A 17,843-nucleotide genomic window follows, 5' to 3' on the forward strand; every position below is an offset into this window, starting at 1 on the left:
TTAGAACCCCCAAACATTTTATATATTTTTTTAGCAGAGACCCTACAGAATAAAATGGCGATTGTTGTAATATTTTATGTCACACCGTATTTGCGCAGCAGTCTTTCAAACGCAATGATTAGACTTTAATGAATAAAAAAAAAAAAAAAAACATAACAGTAAAGTTATCCCAATTTTTTTTTTTGTTACACAGAGAATCGTGAGAGAATCGTGATCTTTATTCCAAACTAAAAAATCGTGATTCTCATTTTGGCCAGAATCGTGCAGCTCTAATAAATATATATATATACACACACACACACACACACACACACACACACACACACACACACACACACACACGCATAGCAGCCCACATTACATTATTATATAGCCATCAAGCAGTGTCTGGCCTACCTGGTGATGACTGGTCCTGGCGCTCTGATCCGATGGCCTGGTCTTTAAAGGGGCAAATCCTTGCGATCCAGAAGTGGTTAAACCTGCAGGAGGACCGGTGTTTTTATCTATTAATGACTTTACTATTGCTTTAGGCCTGGTTCACATGTATGCAGGTTGGCGGTTCACATGTATGCAGGTTGGCGGCCCACATTTGCACAGGCATAGCAGCCCATTGATTTGAACGGGCTGCTATGCCCTCATTTTCCGCAGAAAAAAGGTGCATGCAGCATTTTTTTTAAATTCAGTGGCCTTGAAATCCATCCTGCTTTTGCACCATGCGACTAACCTGCAGTTCCTGCTCTGGCAAGCTTTCTGCATTTTTTGTATACGTGGGCACGGCATTTAAAAACAGTTTGCGTGTGCAGCAACGGCAGGTAAGTCGCATGGTGCAAAAGGATGGATTTCATGGCCACTGCATTTTTTTAAATTCTGCATGCACCTTTTTTCAGCTGAAAACGCAGGCATAGCAGCTCAAGCCCATTCACATCAATGGGCTGCTATGCCTGTGCAAATGTGGGCCGCCAACCCGCATACATGTGAACCAGGCCTAAAGCAATAGTAAAGTCATTAATAGATAAAAACACCGGTCCTCCTGCAGGTTTAACCAATTAATGACTTTACTATTGCTTTAGGCCTGGTTCACATGTATGCTGAAAAAAGGTGCATGCAGAATTTAAAAAAATGCAGTGGCCATGAAATCCATCCTTCTTTTGCACCATGCGACTTACCTGCCGTTGCTGCACACGCAAACTGTTTTTAAATGCCGTGCCCACGTATACAAAAAATGCAGAAAGCTTGCCAGAGCAGGAACTGCAGGTTAGTCGCATGGTGCAAAAGCAGGATGGATTTCAAGGCCACTGAATTTTAAAAAAATGCTGCATGCACCTTTTTTCTGCGGAAAATGAGGGCATAGCAGCCCGTTCAAATCAATGGGCTGCTATGCCTGTGCAAATGTGGGCCGCCAACCCGCATACATGTGAACCGCCAACCCGCATACATGTGAACCGCCAACCCGCATATATGTGAACCGCCAACCCGCATACATGTGAACCACCAACCCGCATACATGTGAACCAGGCCTAAAGCAATAGTAAAGTAATTTATAAACAACACCTCCTTCAGGTTTAACCACTTCTTGACCACAAGGATTTGCCCTCTTAATGACCAGGCCATCGGATCGGAGCCGAGCGCCAGGACCAGTTATCACCAGTTAGGCCAGACACTGCTTGATGACCTATTTTAGGCCTGGTTCACAGAGTCTGTACTGACTGACTATATAATAATGTGCATAAGTGAACCAAAGCCCCTAAATTCAGCAATGAAATTGAAGTGAGGTGGAAATTTAATAATAGAATACCGTGATAATACCGTATACCGTGGCAAAACCTTAATCAATTAATCGCAGCATGAAAATCTGATACCGTCACAAGCCTATTTACATTACAGACCATGCCCAAAAAAAAGATACCGTGATGAAGCCTGTAGCTGCAGCCATATCACCACTTAAAGTCCAAGGCGCCATATTACGTCCTACTGGTAGGAAGTGGTTAAAGTTTTTCCAAAAAAAAACTTGCATTTGAAAAAACCACTGCACAAATATCCCACATGTGATTAGTGTAGGGACTGGTTGCCCGTCTGTCAGGGACAGTATTAGCGGCAGGGAAAGGTTCAAGATGAGAAAAGAAAGCTTAAGGCTTGCAATCTCCTTGGACATCTTCCCGTTTTGGCAGGAGATAGTAAGGCTGCATACTGCCCCTCCAGACAGATGCTGTCAGTTCACCTGATACCTACTCCGCTGCACGCTGTTGGCAACCGTGAGTGTTCCCGGTTGGGTCTTCTCCCACTGGGTTTGTTGTGAACTGTTTGGCCTACACTACAAAAGTTCTACCAATTGCATCTGGACTGTGTGTCCACCCACCCAGGGGCGTAACTACAGGGGTTGCAGGGGTTGCAATTGCAACCGGGTTCCATTCTCCAGGGGGCCTGTGCGGCTCCCCTGTACACCTGGATAGGAGGGGGGGCGGGGGCAGCATGTAGAGAAATCACTGTCCTCCTTTTTCCTCCTGTAGCTGCAGGAGGAAAATGGAGGAGATTGGTTCCTCTGTATGCTGCCCCCGCCACTCCTCCTATCCAGTTCACTTGTGTTCTGCTGTCTCTGGGCCCCTGTGTGCTCCCCTGGTCCCCCCCCCCCCCCCCCCACTGTACTCCTTCCCCTCTCCCGCCGGCTGCTGCAGGGGATGTGTCACAATAGAGAACCAGGAAGGGGTCGTTAAATATGTAATTTACCAGCTCCTTCCTTTTCTGAATGGACAGAGTCATAGTCAGTGACATTATAAAAAAATTAAATAAAAATAATAAAAAAAAATGCAATTAAAATACCAAAAAATAAAAACTACTGACACCAGTGGGTGAACTTACAGGATTGCAAAGGTCACACTTGCAACCAGGCCCTGGCATTCCAGCACCGTGAGGGGAAGCCCCAAGATGGCAGGAAGGGGGGCCACTGCAGAACTTGTGAAAGGTTCCCACTGCGGGACTGTAATAAAGGGCCCCGCAATGAGAGTAAAGGGCCCCAGGATCAGAGGGAAGAGCCCCAGGCTTGAAGGGAAGGGCCCCGGCCAGGGGTCTGGGGGGGGGGATCCTTCATGGTTTCTTGCACCGGGCCCTAAAGGTTCTAGTTACTCCTCTGCACCCACCCACAAGCTTCCGGCTTTTTTTCCACTTCCCTCCCGCCAGCTTCCGGTGCTGCAGGGGAACCACAGGGGGATGTGTCTTGCTTAAGTAAAGCTTAAAAAAGGAAAAAAATAACAATGATGCATTGTGTTCAAGGCCGGATCCAGGGGGATGCTGGGGTGGGATGGGTGGGATGCCCTACCCCAGGCTTCTCTGGACACAGTAGGGGGTTAAGTGCTCCTCTTCCTCACCATTGTGCTGCGGGATACTCACACTGCACATAGAGCTTAGGGAAGCAGGATGGTCAGGAGAAGGTTGACTTCACCCCTCACTGAAGGAAAAAAAGTGCTGACTGTGACCCTAAGAGAACCATCCCTACAGTCAAGCACGGAGGTAAAAACATGATGCTTTCTCTGCTAAAGGTACAGGCCGACTTTGCCACATTGAGAGATCAATGGACAGGGCCATGTATTGTAACATCTTGGATGAGAACCTTCTTCCCTCAGCCAGAACACTGAAGATGGGTCATGGATGGGTCTTCCAGCATGACAATGACCCAAAACATACCACCAAGGCAACAAAGGAGTGGCTCAAGAAGAAGCACATTAGGGTCATGGAGTTTGCTGCCATAAGATAGTTTTTTTATCAATACAGATTTTAGCAACTCCCAAATTATAATGAATCCTGACCATCATTTTTTTTTTTTTTTAAACCACTTGCTGTCCGCCCGCCGTGGCTGTGTGAATCACCATACCCATACGAGCATGGCAGGCGCGCACTGATTCGCGAGAGGGGAAGCTAAACTGTGAGGCCGGCGGCCGCAATTACTGCGGGGGTACACGCGATCGCTCCCTGTGGAGACAGAACGATGGTCTGTCGTTGTAAACACAGCAGACCGTTGTTCCGTCAGTTATCATCGCAGGGCTCCTGTGTTCCTCCTATTTAGGAACACAGGCCTCTGTGTTGATTCAATAAGCCCACCCCCTCACAGTTAGAAAACACCCCCTAGGCACACATTTAAGCCTTTGATCGCCCCTGGGTTAACCCCTTCCTTACCAGTGTCATTAGTACAGTAACAATGCATATTTTTTTTAGCACTGATTACTGTAGTAATGTCACTGGTCCCCCCAAAAGTGTCAAAAATGTCAGTTAGGGGTCCGATCTGTCCGCCGCAATGTCGCAGTCCTGCTAAAAATGTCTGATCACCGCCGTTATTAGTAATAAAAATAATAGTAAATAAAAATGACATAAATCTTTCCCCTAGTTTGTAGACGCGATAACTTTTGCGCAAACCAATCAAAATACGCTTATTGGGATTTTTTTTTTGTTACCAAAAAAATGTAACAGAATGCAAACTGGCCTAAAATGAGGAAAAAAATGGATTTTTAATTAATTTTTTTTTTTTTTTATTGGGGAATGTTATATAGCAAAAAATTTTGTTTTCTTCAGAATTGTCGATCTTTTTTTGTTTATAGTGCAAAAAAAAAATCACAGAGGTGATCAAATACAACCAAAGGAAAGCTCTATTTGTGCAGAAAAAAAAGGACAATTTTATTTGGGTACAGCGTCGCACGACCGCGCAATTGTCAGTTAAAGTAACGCAGTGCCGAATCGCAAAAAAATGGCCTGGTCATTAAGGGGGCAAATCTTCAGGTCCAAAAGTGGCTAAGCCTTTGATCGCCCCTGGGTTAACCTCTTCCCTCCCAGTGACATTATTACAGTAACAGTGCATATTTTTAGCACTGATTACTGTAGTAATGTCATTGGTACCCCCAAAAGTGTCAAAAATGTCAGCTAGGGGTCCGATCTGTCCGCCACAATCTCGCTAAAAATCACTGATCGTCGCCATTACTAGTAAAAATAAATAAATAAAAATGATATAAATCTTTACCCTAGTCTGTAGACGCAATAACTTTTGCGCAAACCAATCAAAATACGCTTACTGGGAATTTATTTTTTTTACCTAAAAAATGTAGCAGAATGCAAACTGGCCTAAAATAAGGAAAAAAATAGATTTTAAATTTATTTATTTTTTTTATTGGGGAATGTTATATAGCAAAAAATGTTGTTTTCTTCCGAATTGTCAATCTTTTAATTTTTTTTTTTTTTTATTGGGGAATGTTATATAGCAAAACATTTTGTTTTCTTCACAATTGTCAATCTTTTAATTTACATTTTTTTTTATTATTGGGGAATGTTATATAGCAAAACATTTTGTTTTCTTCACAATTGTCGATTTTTAATTTTAAATTTTTTTTTTATTGGGGAATGTTATATAGCAAAAAATTTTGTTTGCTTCCGAATTGTCGATCTTTTAATTTTTTTTTTATTGGGGAATGTTATATAGCAAAACATTTTGTTTTCTTCACAATTGTCGATCTTTTAATTTTTAATTTTTTTTTTTTTTTTATTGGGGAATGTTATATAGCAACACATTTTGTTTTCTTCAGAATTGTCAATCTTTTAATTTTTTTTTTTTTTAATTGGGGAATGTTATATAGCAAACATTTTGTTTTCTTCACAATTGTCGATCTTTTAATTTTTATTTTATTTTTTTTTTTTTTATTGGGGAATGTTATATAGCAAAACATTTTGTTTTCTTCACAATTGTCGCTTTTCATTTTTAATTTTTTTTTTATTGGAGAATGTTATATAACAAAAAAATTTTTGTTTTCTTCACAATTGTCGATCTTTTTTTGTTTATAGCGCAAAAAAAAAAAAAAAAAACACAGAGGTGATCAAATACAACCAAAAGAAAGCTCTATTTGTGGAAAAAAAAGGACAATTTTATTTGGGTACAGCGTCGCACGACCGCGCAAGTGTCAGTTAAAGTAACGCAGTGCCGAATAGCAAAAAAATGGCCTGGTCATTAAGGGGGCAAATCCTTCCGGTCCAGAAGTGGTCAAGAACACCATCAATGGGCCATAAATGATTCCTTCACCGTAGGTTATAAAAGTTAAAATAAAGCACATACCTCATTAAATAGTAATTCCCTTCTCTGCTGTTTCCTGAGATCCATTTTTTTCACAGCGACTTGCTTCCCCGTGTGTTTCTCGGTGGCGATACAAACGATTCCTGTGGAACCCTCCCCGATTTTGATAAAGTCATCCAAATACTCTCGAGGGTCTCCAGGACTGACCACTAGCTGCAGAGCGGCCCTAAACTGTTCATGGGAGACTCTAGATGGCTGTTGATCGGAGGCCGAGCCCCAACTGGGAGGGGGGTAAACACTGGACGTTGTACTGGGAGAGCTGGGGTACGAACCTGTGGACATAAAATGGGGGCTCCCATGAAGTTGGGGTTGGTGGTAGGGAGATGGCTTATGGTAAACTGATGGATACTGGTAACTACTTGAGGGGTAGTTGGGCTTGTTTTGGGATTGAGGTAGCTTTGTAGGACCTCGAGGATATGTATCAGATCCGGTGAGCGGAGGGCTCAGGGATACCTGTGCTCGGTCGTAGTCTACCTGGAAAACAAAAGTGGAAATCAAACCATCAATCATATGTGCTGTATACAGATACAGAGATATAAAGTTCTGAGTCATTGTCTTTTGCTACAGGACCGTTGACAAAACACAAAGAAAAATTCCCAGTTCACTTACCAGCAAGCCTGCAACAAACTGGATTGTCCTGTCTAACAATTCACAGTACAACTAAGGGGTTTACTTTTTACACATTTGCAAATATATGCGAGTGGACATGTGCAGACCGAAAAAAATTGTTTCTTTTTGATTATTTGCAAAAATTAGTTTTGTTTAATTTGTTTTCGGAAGTAGTTTTGTTTATTCAAATTCTAATCTATTCAAATTTTTCTAACTCTATTTGAATTGCGTTCGAATCAAATTCCAATTGAAATTGAATTTATTCTATTCGAAATTCGAATTTTGGAAGATGGTTATATTCTATTCTATTGTTTTATCTAATCTATTATAATATATTCAAATTCAATTTTATTCTATTCAAAAATTCAAAATTCGGAAAATGGTTATATTGTTATATTTATTCTATTCTATACTTTTCTATTGTTTGTTCTATTTTCTATTCTATTATTTTATTTTCTATTCTATTTAAATTCAAATTTATTCTATTCGAAATTCTAATTTTGGAAGATGGTTATATTCTTTCTATTCTAATGTTTTTTTCTATTCTATTCTATTATATTCTATTTTAATTTGAATTTATTCTATTTGAAATTCAAAATTCTGAAAATGGTTATATTGTTATATTATTTCTATTATTTTCTTTACTTTTCTATTGTTTGTTTTATTCTTTTCTGTTCTATTATTTTTTTTCTATTTTATTCTTTTCTATTCCAATTCAAATTTATTTTATTTGAAATTCGAAATTCTGAAAACAGTTATAATGTTATAATATTTTTATTCTATTCTTTTCTATTGTTTGTTCTATTATTTTTTATACTATTTTTTTTCTATTCTTTTCTATTCTATTCCAATTCAAATTTATTCTATTCAAAATTCAAATTTTGGAAGATGGTTATATTCTATTTTATTGTTTTTTTCTATTCTATTTTATTCTATTCAAATTCTATTTTATTATATTCAAAAATTCGGAAAATGGTTATATTGTTATATTATTTCTATTCTATTCTATACTTTTCTATTGTTTATTTTATTATTTTCAGTTCTATTTCTTTTTCTATTCTTTTCTATTCTATTCAAATTAGAATTTATTCTATTTGAAATTAAAAATTTGGCAAAAACAGTTATATTGTTACATTATTTTTATTCTATTCTATTCTTTTCTATTGTTTGTTCTATTATTTTCTATTCTATTATTTTATTTTCTATTCTTTTCTTTTCTATTCTATTTAAATTCAAATTTATTCTATTCGAAATTCGAATTTTGGAAGATGGTTATATTCTTTCTATCCTAATGTTTTTCTATTCTATTCTATTATATTCTATTTGAATTTGAATTTATTCTATTTGAAATTCAAAATTCGGAAAATGCTTATATTGTTATATTATTTCTATTCTTTTCTTTACTTTTCTATTGTTTGTTTTATTCTTTTCTGTTCTATTATTTTTTTTCTATTTTATTCTTTTCTATTCCAATTCAAATTTATTCTATTTGAAATTCGAAATTCTGAAAACAGTTATAATGTTATAATATTTTTATTCTATTCTTTTCTATTGTTTGTTCTATTATTTTTTTATACTATTTTTTTTTCTATTCTTTTCTATTCTATTTAAATTCACATTTATTCTATTCGAAATTCGAATTTTGGAAGATGGTTATATATTTTTCTATTCTTATGTTTTTTCTATTCTATTCTATTATATTGTATTTGAATTAGAATTTATTCTATTTGAAATTCAAAATTTGGAAAATGGTTATATTGTTATATTATTTCTATTCTTTTCTTTACTTTTCTATTGTTTGTTTTATTCTTTTCTGTTCTATTATTTTTTTTATTCTATTCTTTTCTATTCTATTCCAATTCAAATTTATTCTATTTGAAATTCAAAATTCGGAAAACAGTTATAATGTTATAATATTTTTAGTCTAATCTTTTCTATTGTTTGTTCTATTATTTTTTATACTATTTTTTTTCTATTCTTTTCTATTCTATTTAAATTCAAATTTATTCTATTCGAAATTTGAATTTTGGAAGATGGTTATATTCTTTCTATTCTAATGTTTTTTCTATTCTATTATATTATATTCTATTTGAATTTATTCTATTTGAAATTAAAAATTTGGAAAATGGTTATATTGTTTTTCTATTCTTTTCTTTACTTTTCTATTGTTTGTTTTATTCTTTTCTGTTCTATTATTTTTTTTATTCTATTATTTTCTATTGTTTTGTTCTATTATTTTTTTATACTATTTTTTTTCTATTCTTTTCTATTCTATTTAAATTCACATTTATTCTATTTGAAATTCGAATTTTGGAAGATGGTTATATATTAATCTATTCTTATGTTTTTTCTATTCTATTCTATTATATTCTATTTGAATTAGAATTTATTCTATTTGAAATTCAAAATTTGGAAAATGGTTATATTGTTATATTATTTCTATTCTTTTCTTGACTTTTCTATTGTTTGTTTTATTCTTTTCTGTTCTGTTCTATTCTGTTATTTTTTTTATTCTATTATTTTCTATTCTATTCCAATTCAAATTTATTCTATTTGAAATTCAAAATTCGGAAAACAGTTATAATGTTATAATATTTTTATTCTATTCTTTTCTATTGTTTGTTCTATTATTTTTTATACTATTTTTTTTCTATTATTTTCTATTCTATTCCAATTCAAATTTATTCTATTTGAAATTCAAAATTCGGAAAACAGTTATAATGTTATAATATTTTTATTCTATTCTTTTCTATTGTTTGTTCTATTATTTTTTATACTATTTTTTTTCTATTCTTTTCTATTCTATTCCAATTCAAATTTATTCTATTCAAAATTCAAATTTTGGAAGATGGTTATATTCTATTTTATTGTTTTTTTCTATTCTATTTTATTCTATTCAAATTCTATTTTATTATATTCAAAAATTCGGAAAATGGTTATATTGTTATATTATTTCTATTCTATTCTATACTTTTCTATTGTTTATTTTATTATTTTCAGTTCTATTTCTTTTTCTATTCTTTTCTATTCTATTCAAATTAGAATTTATTCTATTTGAAATTAAAAATTTGGAAAAAACAGTTATATTGTTACATTATTTTTATTCTATTCTATTCTTTTCTATTGTTTGTTCTATTATTTTCTATTCTATTATTTTATTTTCTATTCTTTTCTTTTCTATTCTATTTAAATTCAAATTTATTCTATTCGAAATTCGAATTTTGGAAGATGGTTATATTCTTTCTATCCTAATGTTTTTCTATTCTATTCTATTATATTCTATTTGAATTTGAATTTATTCTATTTGAAATTCAAAATTCGGAAAATGCTTATATTGTTATATTATTTCTATTCTTTTCTTTACTTTTCTATTGTTTGTTTTATTCTTTTCTGTTCTATTATTTTTTTTCTATTCTATTCTTTTCTATTCTATTCCAATTCAAATTTATTCTATTTGAAATTCAAAATTCGGAAAACAGTTATAATGTTATAATATTTTTATTCTTTTCTATTGTTTGTTCTATTATTTTTTTATACTATTTTTTTTCTATTCTTTTCTATTCTATTTAAATTCAAATGTATTCTATTCAAAATTCAAATTTTGGAAGATGGTTATATTCTATTTTATTGTTTTTTCTATTCTATTCTATTATATTCTATTCTATTGTTATATTATTTCTAGTCTATTCTATAATTTTCTATTGTTTGTTTTATTCTTTTCTGTTCTATTATTTTATTTTCTATTCTATTCTTTTCTATTCTATTCAAATTGGAATTTATTCTATTTGAAATTCAAAATTCGGAAAACAGTTATATTGTTATATTATTTTTATTCTATTCTATTCTTTTCTATTGTTTATTTTATTCTTTTCTGCTCTATTTTTTTCTAATCTATTCTATTCAAATTCAAATTTATTCTATTCGAAATTCAAAATTCGGAAAACAGTTATAATGTTATATTATTTTTATTCCATTCTATTCTTTTTTTATTATTTGTTTTATTCTTTTCTGTTCTATTATTTTATTTTCTATTCTTTTCTATTCTATTCAAATTTGAATTTATTCTATTTGAAAGTCAAAATTCGGAAAACAGTTATATTGTTATATTATTTTTATTCTATTCTATATTCTATTGTTTGTTCTATTACTTTCTGTTCTATTATTTTATTTTCTATTCTATTCTTTTTTACTCAAATTCTAATTTATTCTATTCAAAATTCGAATTTCGGAAGATGGTTATATTCTTTCTAATCTATTCTATTGTTTTTTTTTTCTATTCTATTCTTTTCTTTTCTATTCTAGTCAATTATATTCTTTTACCATTATCAGTGTAATGCATGTCATCAGCTCAATGCGTTGGCACAAACGAAAAAACTTCCAGAGTAACGGCTCCTCCCACCTGTACGCGCTACGCCCTCTACTGTGCTTCTTCAGCATGTGTGGCTCAGATCACATTAGCCTCTGACAGGCAGGGGGGACATGTATGACAGAAGACACCTCTAGGGTCTCTCCTGTTTTAAAAAGCCTGCCTGTCAGCGGATTTGAAAATCTTGAGTTTACTATCACTTTAAAGTGCACAAAAATGAAGTGCAATCTCTTGTTCTCATGCTCACACATGCTCCCCCCTCCTTGAGCCGCACTCACCAACTTACCATGATCCCATACTACAACAAGTGGGTCTATTAGCACTTTGTGACTGCCCCGTCACAACGACGAAACGCGTTGGATGATGAATTGCTGAATTGTGGATAACATAAATGTAATTTCCTGCTTGTGTGATTGGTTTACTGATTTTCCCAGAAGTCTGCGCTAAGATACAAGTCAGATTTTGGGCATCCCCTGCAACAAAAATGTGAGGGGAATCATGTCTAAAGGGATGCAGACCCTGCCCCTTTCCTCATTAGAGCCCTGCAGGTGCAGCAGCTGAATGATAATTATAAAATCACTCAAATAAAGGTTCACTTTGCACATGGACACAGAGAAACAAACAGCTATTTCTTCAGGATAATAAGAGGTAGGAATCAGCAACAAAGTTTAATAAAAAATCCCTGCAATGTACAGAGATCACCCAGAGGGGGCGGTTATTTTCTCAACAAAAGTGGAGTTACTCTTTACCTGCTTCCGGACTGCGTGCCCGCATTGTACTGTAGACAGACAGACCGTGCAGGCACTGAGGTGTACTGGTACTTCGCCGCCTTTTCCCGGGTTTAGAACACGCACACATGTACAATCACAGTGGGGATCTGCCAGGCCAAATATTTATGGCCGGGACCTGCTTATTGGCTGTGTCCAGTCACAGTCAAAATCCCTGTGTTTTGTACAGAGGGAACGATCTCTCTGTTTCTCATCCCTGCAAAGCAGGTAAGAGAAACAAAGAGATCTGTTAGTAAAAGCAGGACATAATACACACATTACACTTGTTGGGCACACAGTTAACCCCTTTATTGCCTCTAGATGTTAACCCCTTCCCAGCCAGTGTCATTACTACAGTGACAGTGTATGGTATTATCACTGATCACTGTATTAGTGTCGCTGGAATTGCCAGTGGCAGTTAGTGTCAGATTGTCCGCTGCACTGTCGTAGTCCCGTTATAAGTCGCTGATCAACGACATTAGTTGTAAAAGAAACAGAAAAAAATCCAATATACAGTCTATACACCATAGTTTGTAGACACTATAACTTTCACACAAACCAAACACATGTATCAGAATTGGATGTTTTAAGGGTCGTACACCCTAGAAGAAAATCGGGCGAACATTTTCCTCCAAAGAATTTTTGTACGATTTTCGTATAGTGTGTACAGAAATTTCTACAGACGATTCAGAATTTTCGTACGAAAATTCTCAAAGGGACAAACTCCAAAATTTTTCTCGTACAGGACTTTTCCAGAGCTTCTCCCATCCTCAGGAACTCCCTACTCCAATCTGACTATCTCCTATTCTATCTACTTTTAGGTGATCCGCAGTAGGGATCAACCGATTATCGGCAAAGCCGATATATCGGGGGCCGATATGCACTTTCCCGGATATATCTGAATCGGCTCTGGAGGTTACCAATATTTCGGGAAAGTGCTTGTACCGGAGTGATGCCTGCAGCTAGAAGCATCACCCCGGTACCGGCGTCCATAGCCAACGGTCGGCTGTCTTGTAATGACAACCGATGTGGCTCAGAAGCTGCGCTGTCATTACAAGGAGTGGGAGGGGACGTCCCCCCCCCCCTTCCCGCCACCTCCCACCGGGAGACCCGGGCATCCTACCTCCACCGCCGCCACCAAAGAGAAGACCTGGTGTAGCATGAAGATGTGTCCCCGTGAAAGCTGGTATCCCTGCCGCAAGTGCGCATGCGACGGTCTCCATGTAAAACCCCGGAAGTGATGTCATGACATCACTTCCAGATACTCAGCGCTGAATTAAATAAACTGACAGCATTCAAAACCGCCAAACTTGGCATTCTGAATGCTTTTCAGTGCCGAGGAGGGGTTCCCCCAGATCCCTCCACAAGGAATACCTGAAGAAAAAAGGAAAAGATTTTTTACATGTCCGAAAATATCGGCCAATACCATTATCCAATGACCAAAATATCGGTATCGGCATTAAAAAAAAAACGATATCGGTCGATCACTAGAAAAAACGAACGATTTTCGTTTAATGTGTACCACTTTCGTACGATTTTTGTACAAGAAAAATCAGAAAAGAAAGACTGCGCATGATCACAAACAATAAACAACAAAAAAAAAGCCTTTGTCGCACGAGAATTTTCGTACAAATTTTTTTAAGAATCTTCGTTCATCGGTTCCGATTTGCTGTGAAGCAAAGAGGAAAATCGGACAATCGTTCGCCCGATTTCCTTATCGTGTGTACCCCACTTTAGTTTAGTTCCAATATAAAGATACAAGCACGTATTAACTGTTCAAATGCGCTCAGAAAACCGCTATCTGGTAGCTCATACTTTCTGATCTGAGTTAAAATAAACCTACCAATAAAATTATAGATTGATCATTTTTTTGTCAGTGGGTAAATGTACAAAACCAGCAGGGGATCAAATATTTTTTCCCCCTCAGTGTAGATGAGTTTGTTGTGTGTAGGGTAGCCCATTGCAATAAAGAAAGGGATGTATTCCAGAGATAAGACTATAATCCTTCCACTTTATAAAACTCTGGTCCGACCGCATCTGGAGTATTCTGTCCAGTTCTGGTCACCAGTCCTCAGGAGGGATGTGTTGGAGCTGTAGAGAGTCCAGAGAAGGGCAACTAAACTAATTAGGGGATTGGAGGACCATAATTATGAAGAGCGTCTGCAATCGCTTGATTTATTCTCCCTGGAGAAGAAACGCCTGAGGGGGGACATGATAGCAATTTATAAATATCTCAATGGGGATCTCAGCTTAGAAAAAAAGCTGTTCAGTCGAAGGGATTGCATGAGGACTCGAGGGCATACAATGCGATTAGAGGAGAAGCGTTTTAACCTCTGTTAGCCCTCTGTTAGGGCTACAAGATTGTGGAATTCTCTACCACAAGAGGTGGTTTCTGCGGGAAGTATGGTGGCTTTCAAAAGACTCTTAGATGTATATCTCAAGGATCAGAACATTCAGGGGTATGAGAGATGATTACAGCCACACACACCTACACAGGTTGAACTAGATGGACTATTGTCTTTATTCAACCTCACCTACTATGTAACTATGTAATGAATGCGAGTAGCACGGAAATGTGCAAAAAATGCATGCATGCGGGAGATGCTGGGTGTGATGATTGAAGAGTTTCCTTCCCACTTACTGCATCAGAATCGTTACAAAGTATCTTCCATATCCGAAATACGTTTGTAAATTAAATCTCTACAATACGATCCCTTTCAGTGACGTATTCACAACACCGCGAGCTCAGCGCATCGAATGCATTACTATTACAAATAATTATAGCGCTGAATTCATTTAATCAGTCAATATCAGTAGCAGGGCTCGGAGATGTCCGGGGCATAAACTCCACACTGCCATCAAACCCACGGCATTACCGCTGGCTGTCAGCCAGGAGTCCCCTGATTCATGTTAGTTAAGCGAACATTAATCTGAATTTGGCAGCATAATCAAGGACCTAACTGAACTGTGAAATTGAATTCTGCAGTGGAACATCATATGACCGATTTATGCGAAGGCTGCAAAAAAAAAAAAAAAAAAACCTACTACCGCAGAATCACTTTGTCGCCGAACACACAATGCAAGGAGATTTTTGTAAATAGGCAACCAATAGGAGGGGAAAAAAATAAACATAAAACAGCTTGGAAGGCATCGGTCTATTAAACATTCAGCATAGGCAGGCGAATATATTATTTTCCTGCATTTATGTAGTACCAACATAGTAAAACCATTCACATCGGTCCCTGCTTTTCCAGGAGTTACATTTAGGCCCGGTTCAGACCTCGCGTAGCGTTTCCGCTCGCATTTTTTAAAGCGCGATTTACACATGGAAATGTGCGTCGCACATAGGGGAGCCTATTCACTTCAATGGGCTGCTCTATGGCCATCTGTCACCCGTAAGCAGCTCCTGCTCCTTTTTGGGTGACATGCGTAGTGCGATTTTTACTGTGCGTTTTGTTGTGATTCTGTCACGTGATAATCGTGCCAGAATCGCATCGCGTTTGGGGTACCCTTAAGGATAATGGAATTATACCCGATCTGATGTGCATGGGGGACTCTGATGGAAGATGAAGCTCTGATGTGATGAGGGAGCTTATGTTCTGAAAGTGAGGTTTTGATGTGATGGGAGGACTCTGAAGTGATGGGGGGAACTCTGATGTGAAGGCTTCTGATGTGATGGGGGGACTCTGATTGCCCGGGACGGTCCCGTACTTTGTAGGTCTGTCCTGGGTCCCAGGCACCTTTATTCCGGGACAATACAGTGTCCCGGAATGAAACCGACACAGCCAACCGACAACCTGACGATGGAATCTGTTCACCGGGTGTCTGCCCCACCGAACGCCCTGCAATGCACTGTGCCCAATCAGGGTGTGGTAAAAGCTGGTTGTTAAGGAGCAAGACCGGGAAGCCAACCGCTGTGTCCTTAACAACCAATGAGTCATCAGCTGTCAATGGGCGTTCCCGCTGACAGCTGAATAATAAGAAAAAAAAATGCAGGTAAATTTTTTTTTATAAAGAAAACAGCTTGAGGTCCCCCTCAAAATCCATACCTGACCCTTATCTGAGCATGCAGCCTAGTAGGTGAGGAAAGGGTTTGAACGAGCGAGCAGGGCCAAGTGCTTCATCCCCACAACCCTGGTTGGTGGTTGTGGGGGTATGCCAGCAGGGGGCTTATCGGAATCTGGAAACCCCTTTTACCAAGGGGGCCCCCAGATTCCAGCCCCCCTCCCATGTGAATGAGTATGGGGTACATCTGAACCAAATAGGTATATCTTGGTCTCATCAGACCACAGGACATGGTTTCAGTAATCCATGTCCTTAGTCTGCTTGTCTTCAGCAAACTGTTTGCGGCTTTCTTGTGCATCATCTTTAGAAGAGGCTTCCTTCTGGGACGACAATCATGCAGACCAATTTGATGCAGTGTGCGGCGTATGGTCTGAGCGCTGAAAGGCTGCACTCATACGTCTATTTCCCAAAGATAACCTCTGGCTATGATGCTGAGCATGTGCGCTCAGCTTCTTTGGTCGACCATAGCAAGACCTGTTCTGAGTGGAACCTGTCCTGTTAAACTGCTGTATGGTCTTGGCCACCATGCTGCAGCTCAGTTTCAGGGTCTTGGCAATCTTCTTATAGCCTAGACCAACTTTATGTAGAGCAAAACATTTTTTTCAGATCCTCAGAGAGTTCTTTCCATGAGGTGCCATGTTGAAATTCCAGTGACCAGTATGAGAGAGTGAGAGCGATAACACCAAATTTACCACACCTGCTGCCTATTCACACCTGAGACCTTATAACACGAATGAGTCACATGACACCGGCGTGCGAAAATGGCTAATTGGGCCCAATTTGGACATTTTCACTTAGGGGTGTACTCACTTTTGTTGCCAGCGGTTTAGACATTAATGGCTGTCTGTTGAGTTATGGGGGACAGCAAATTTACACTGTTATACAAGCTGTACACTCACTACTTTACATTGTAGCAAAGTGTCATTTCTTCAGTGTTGTCACATGAAAACATAGGATAAAATATTTACAAAAATGTGAGGGGTGTACTCACTATTGTGAGTTACTGCATATCTGCTGTCTTCAGCTTTCTATATTCTTTAGAAAATGCAGATCATGTTACAAATTTTTCTTCCTGTTTCAGCAGTGGGAGGGGAGTCTGTGTGAGCTGATAAGCGAAAAGACACACCTCCCCGCCCCCCCCCCCTCCTCCACATAGGCAGAGGAATGAAGAAACTTGCAGAGCTGTGCTGTGAATAGACCAGGTCTCTGCTTATCTGTCTCTAAGTTCCCTCCCTGACGCAAATTTCCAGCTGCTTTTATCTCCTGTGTCAGAGAACTTGTCAGAAGTCCTCATGCTGATAACAGAGGAACAGAGCAGCAGAAAGACACGGCACTTAGGGCTTTGGAGAGAGATAGGTGAACACTACAGATTTATGTGGCCAGGTCCGATCTCATGAATGGGGTTTACATCCACTTTAACTGCTTACTGCCCGCCCACAGTCAAATGACAGTGGAGCGGTGCAGCTATTGCTCTGGGACGCCGTCATATGACGGCGCACCAGAACGGCCTCTCTCGTGCGCCCGCTGGTGCGGTGATCTCGCGAGCAGTGCGATGATCGTGGCCGCGCCGTGACCCCAATCTTGGTAAAGTGCCAATGACAAGGCTCTTTACCCATGTGATCGGCTGTGTCCAATCACAGCTGGTCACATGTAAATGAGGAAGTGCCGTTTATCGGCTCTCCTCGCCTCACACTGTCAGAGTGTGTGGCGAGGAGAGCCGATCAGCGGCTCCTCCTCACAGGGGAGACCAGGAAAGTTAATCAGGGCACTGATCATCAGTGCCCTGTTTACAGAAAAATGAAAAACAGTGCCAATCAGTGCCCGCCATCAGTACTCACAGTGCCCACCATCAGTGCCCACCATCAGTGCCCACCATCAGTGCCCATAGTGCTGAAAGTCAGTGCCTGCTCATCTAGGCACTGATGGGCACTGA

At 37.9% G+C, this 17,843-nt stretch overlaps 1 protein-coding gene across 3 annotated transcripts in view; it reads right to left on the reverse strand.

Moving 5' to 3' along the window:
- The window catches only part of PAK5 (p21 (RAC1) activated kinase 5), a 293,496-nt gene that overhangs the window by 29,585 nt on the left and 246,068 nt on the right, over positions 1-17,843 (reverse strand). For all 3 annotated transcript variants that reach the window (XM_082250189.1, XM_082250188.1, XM_082250187.1), the window contains one exon: positions 6,086-6,577. In XM_082250189.1, coding sequence (XP_082106315.1) covers positions 6,086-6,577 — 492 coding nt within the window. The remainder of the gene's footprint in view (positions 1-6,085; positions 6,578-17,843) is intronic.

The sequence above is a fragment of the Pelophylax lessonae genome (genome assembly GCF_965119305.1).
Source record: "Pelophylax lessonae genome assembly, chromosome: 3".
Classification (NCBI taxonomy): domain Eukaryota; kingdom Metazoa; phylum Chordata; class Amphibia; order Anura; family Ranidae; genus Pelophylax; species Pelophylax lessonae.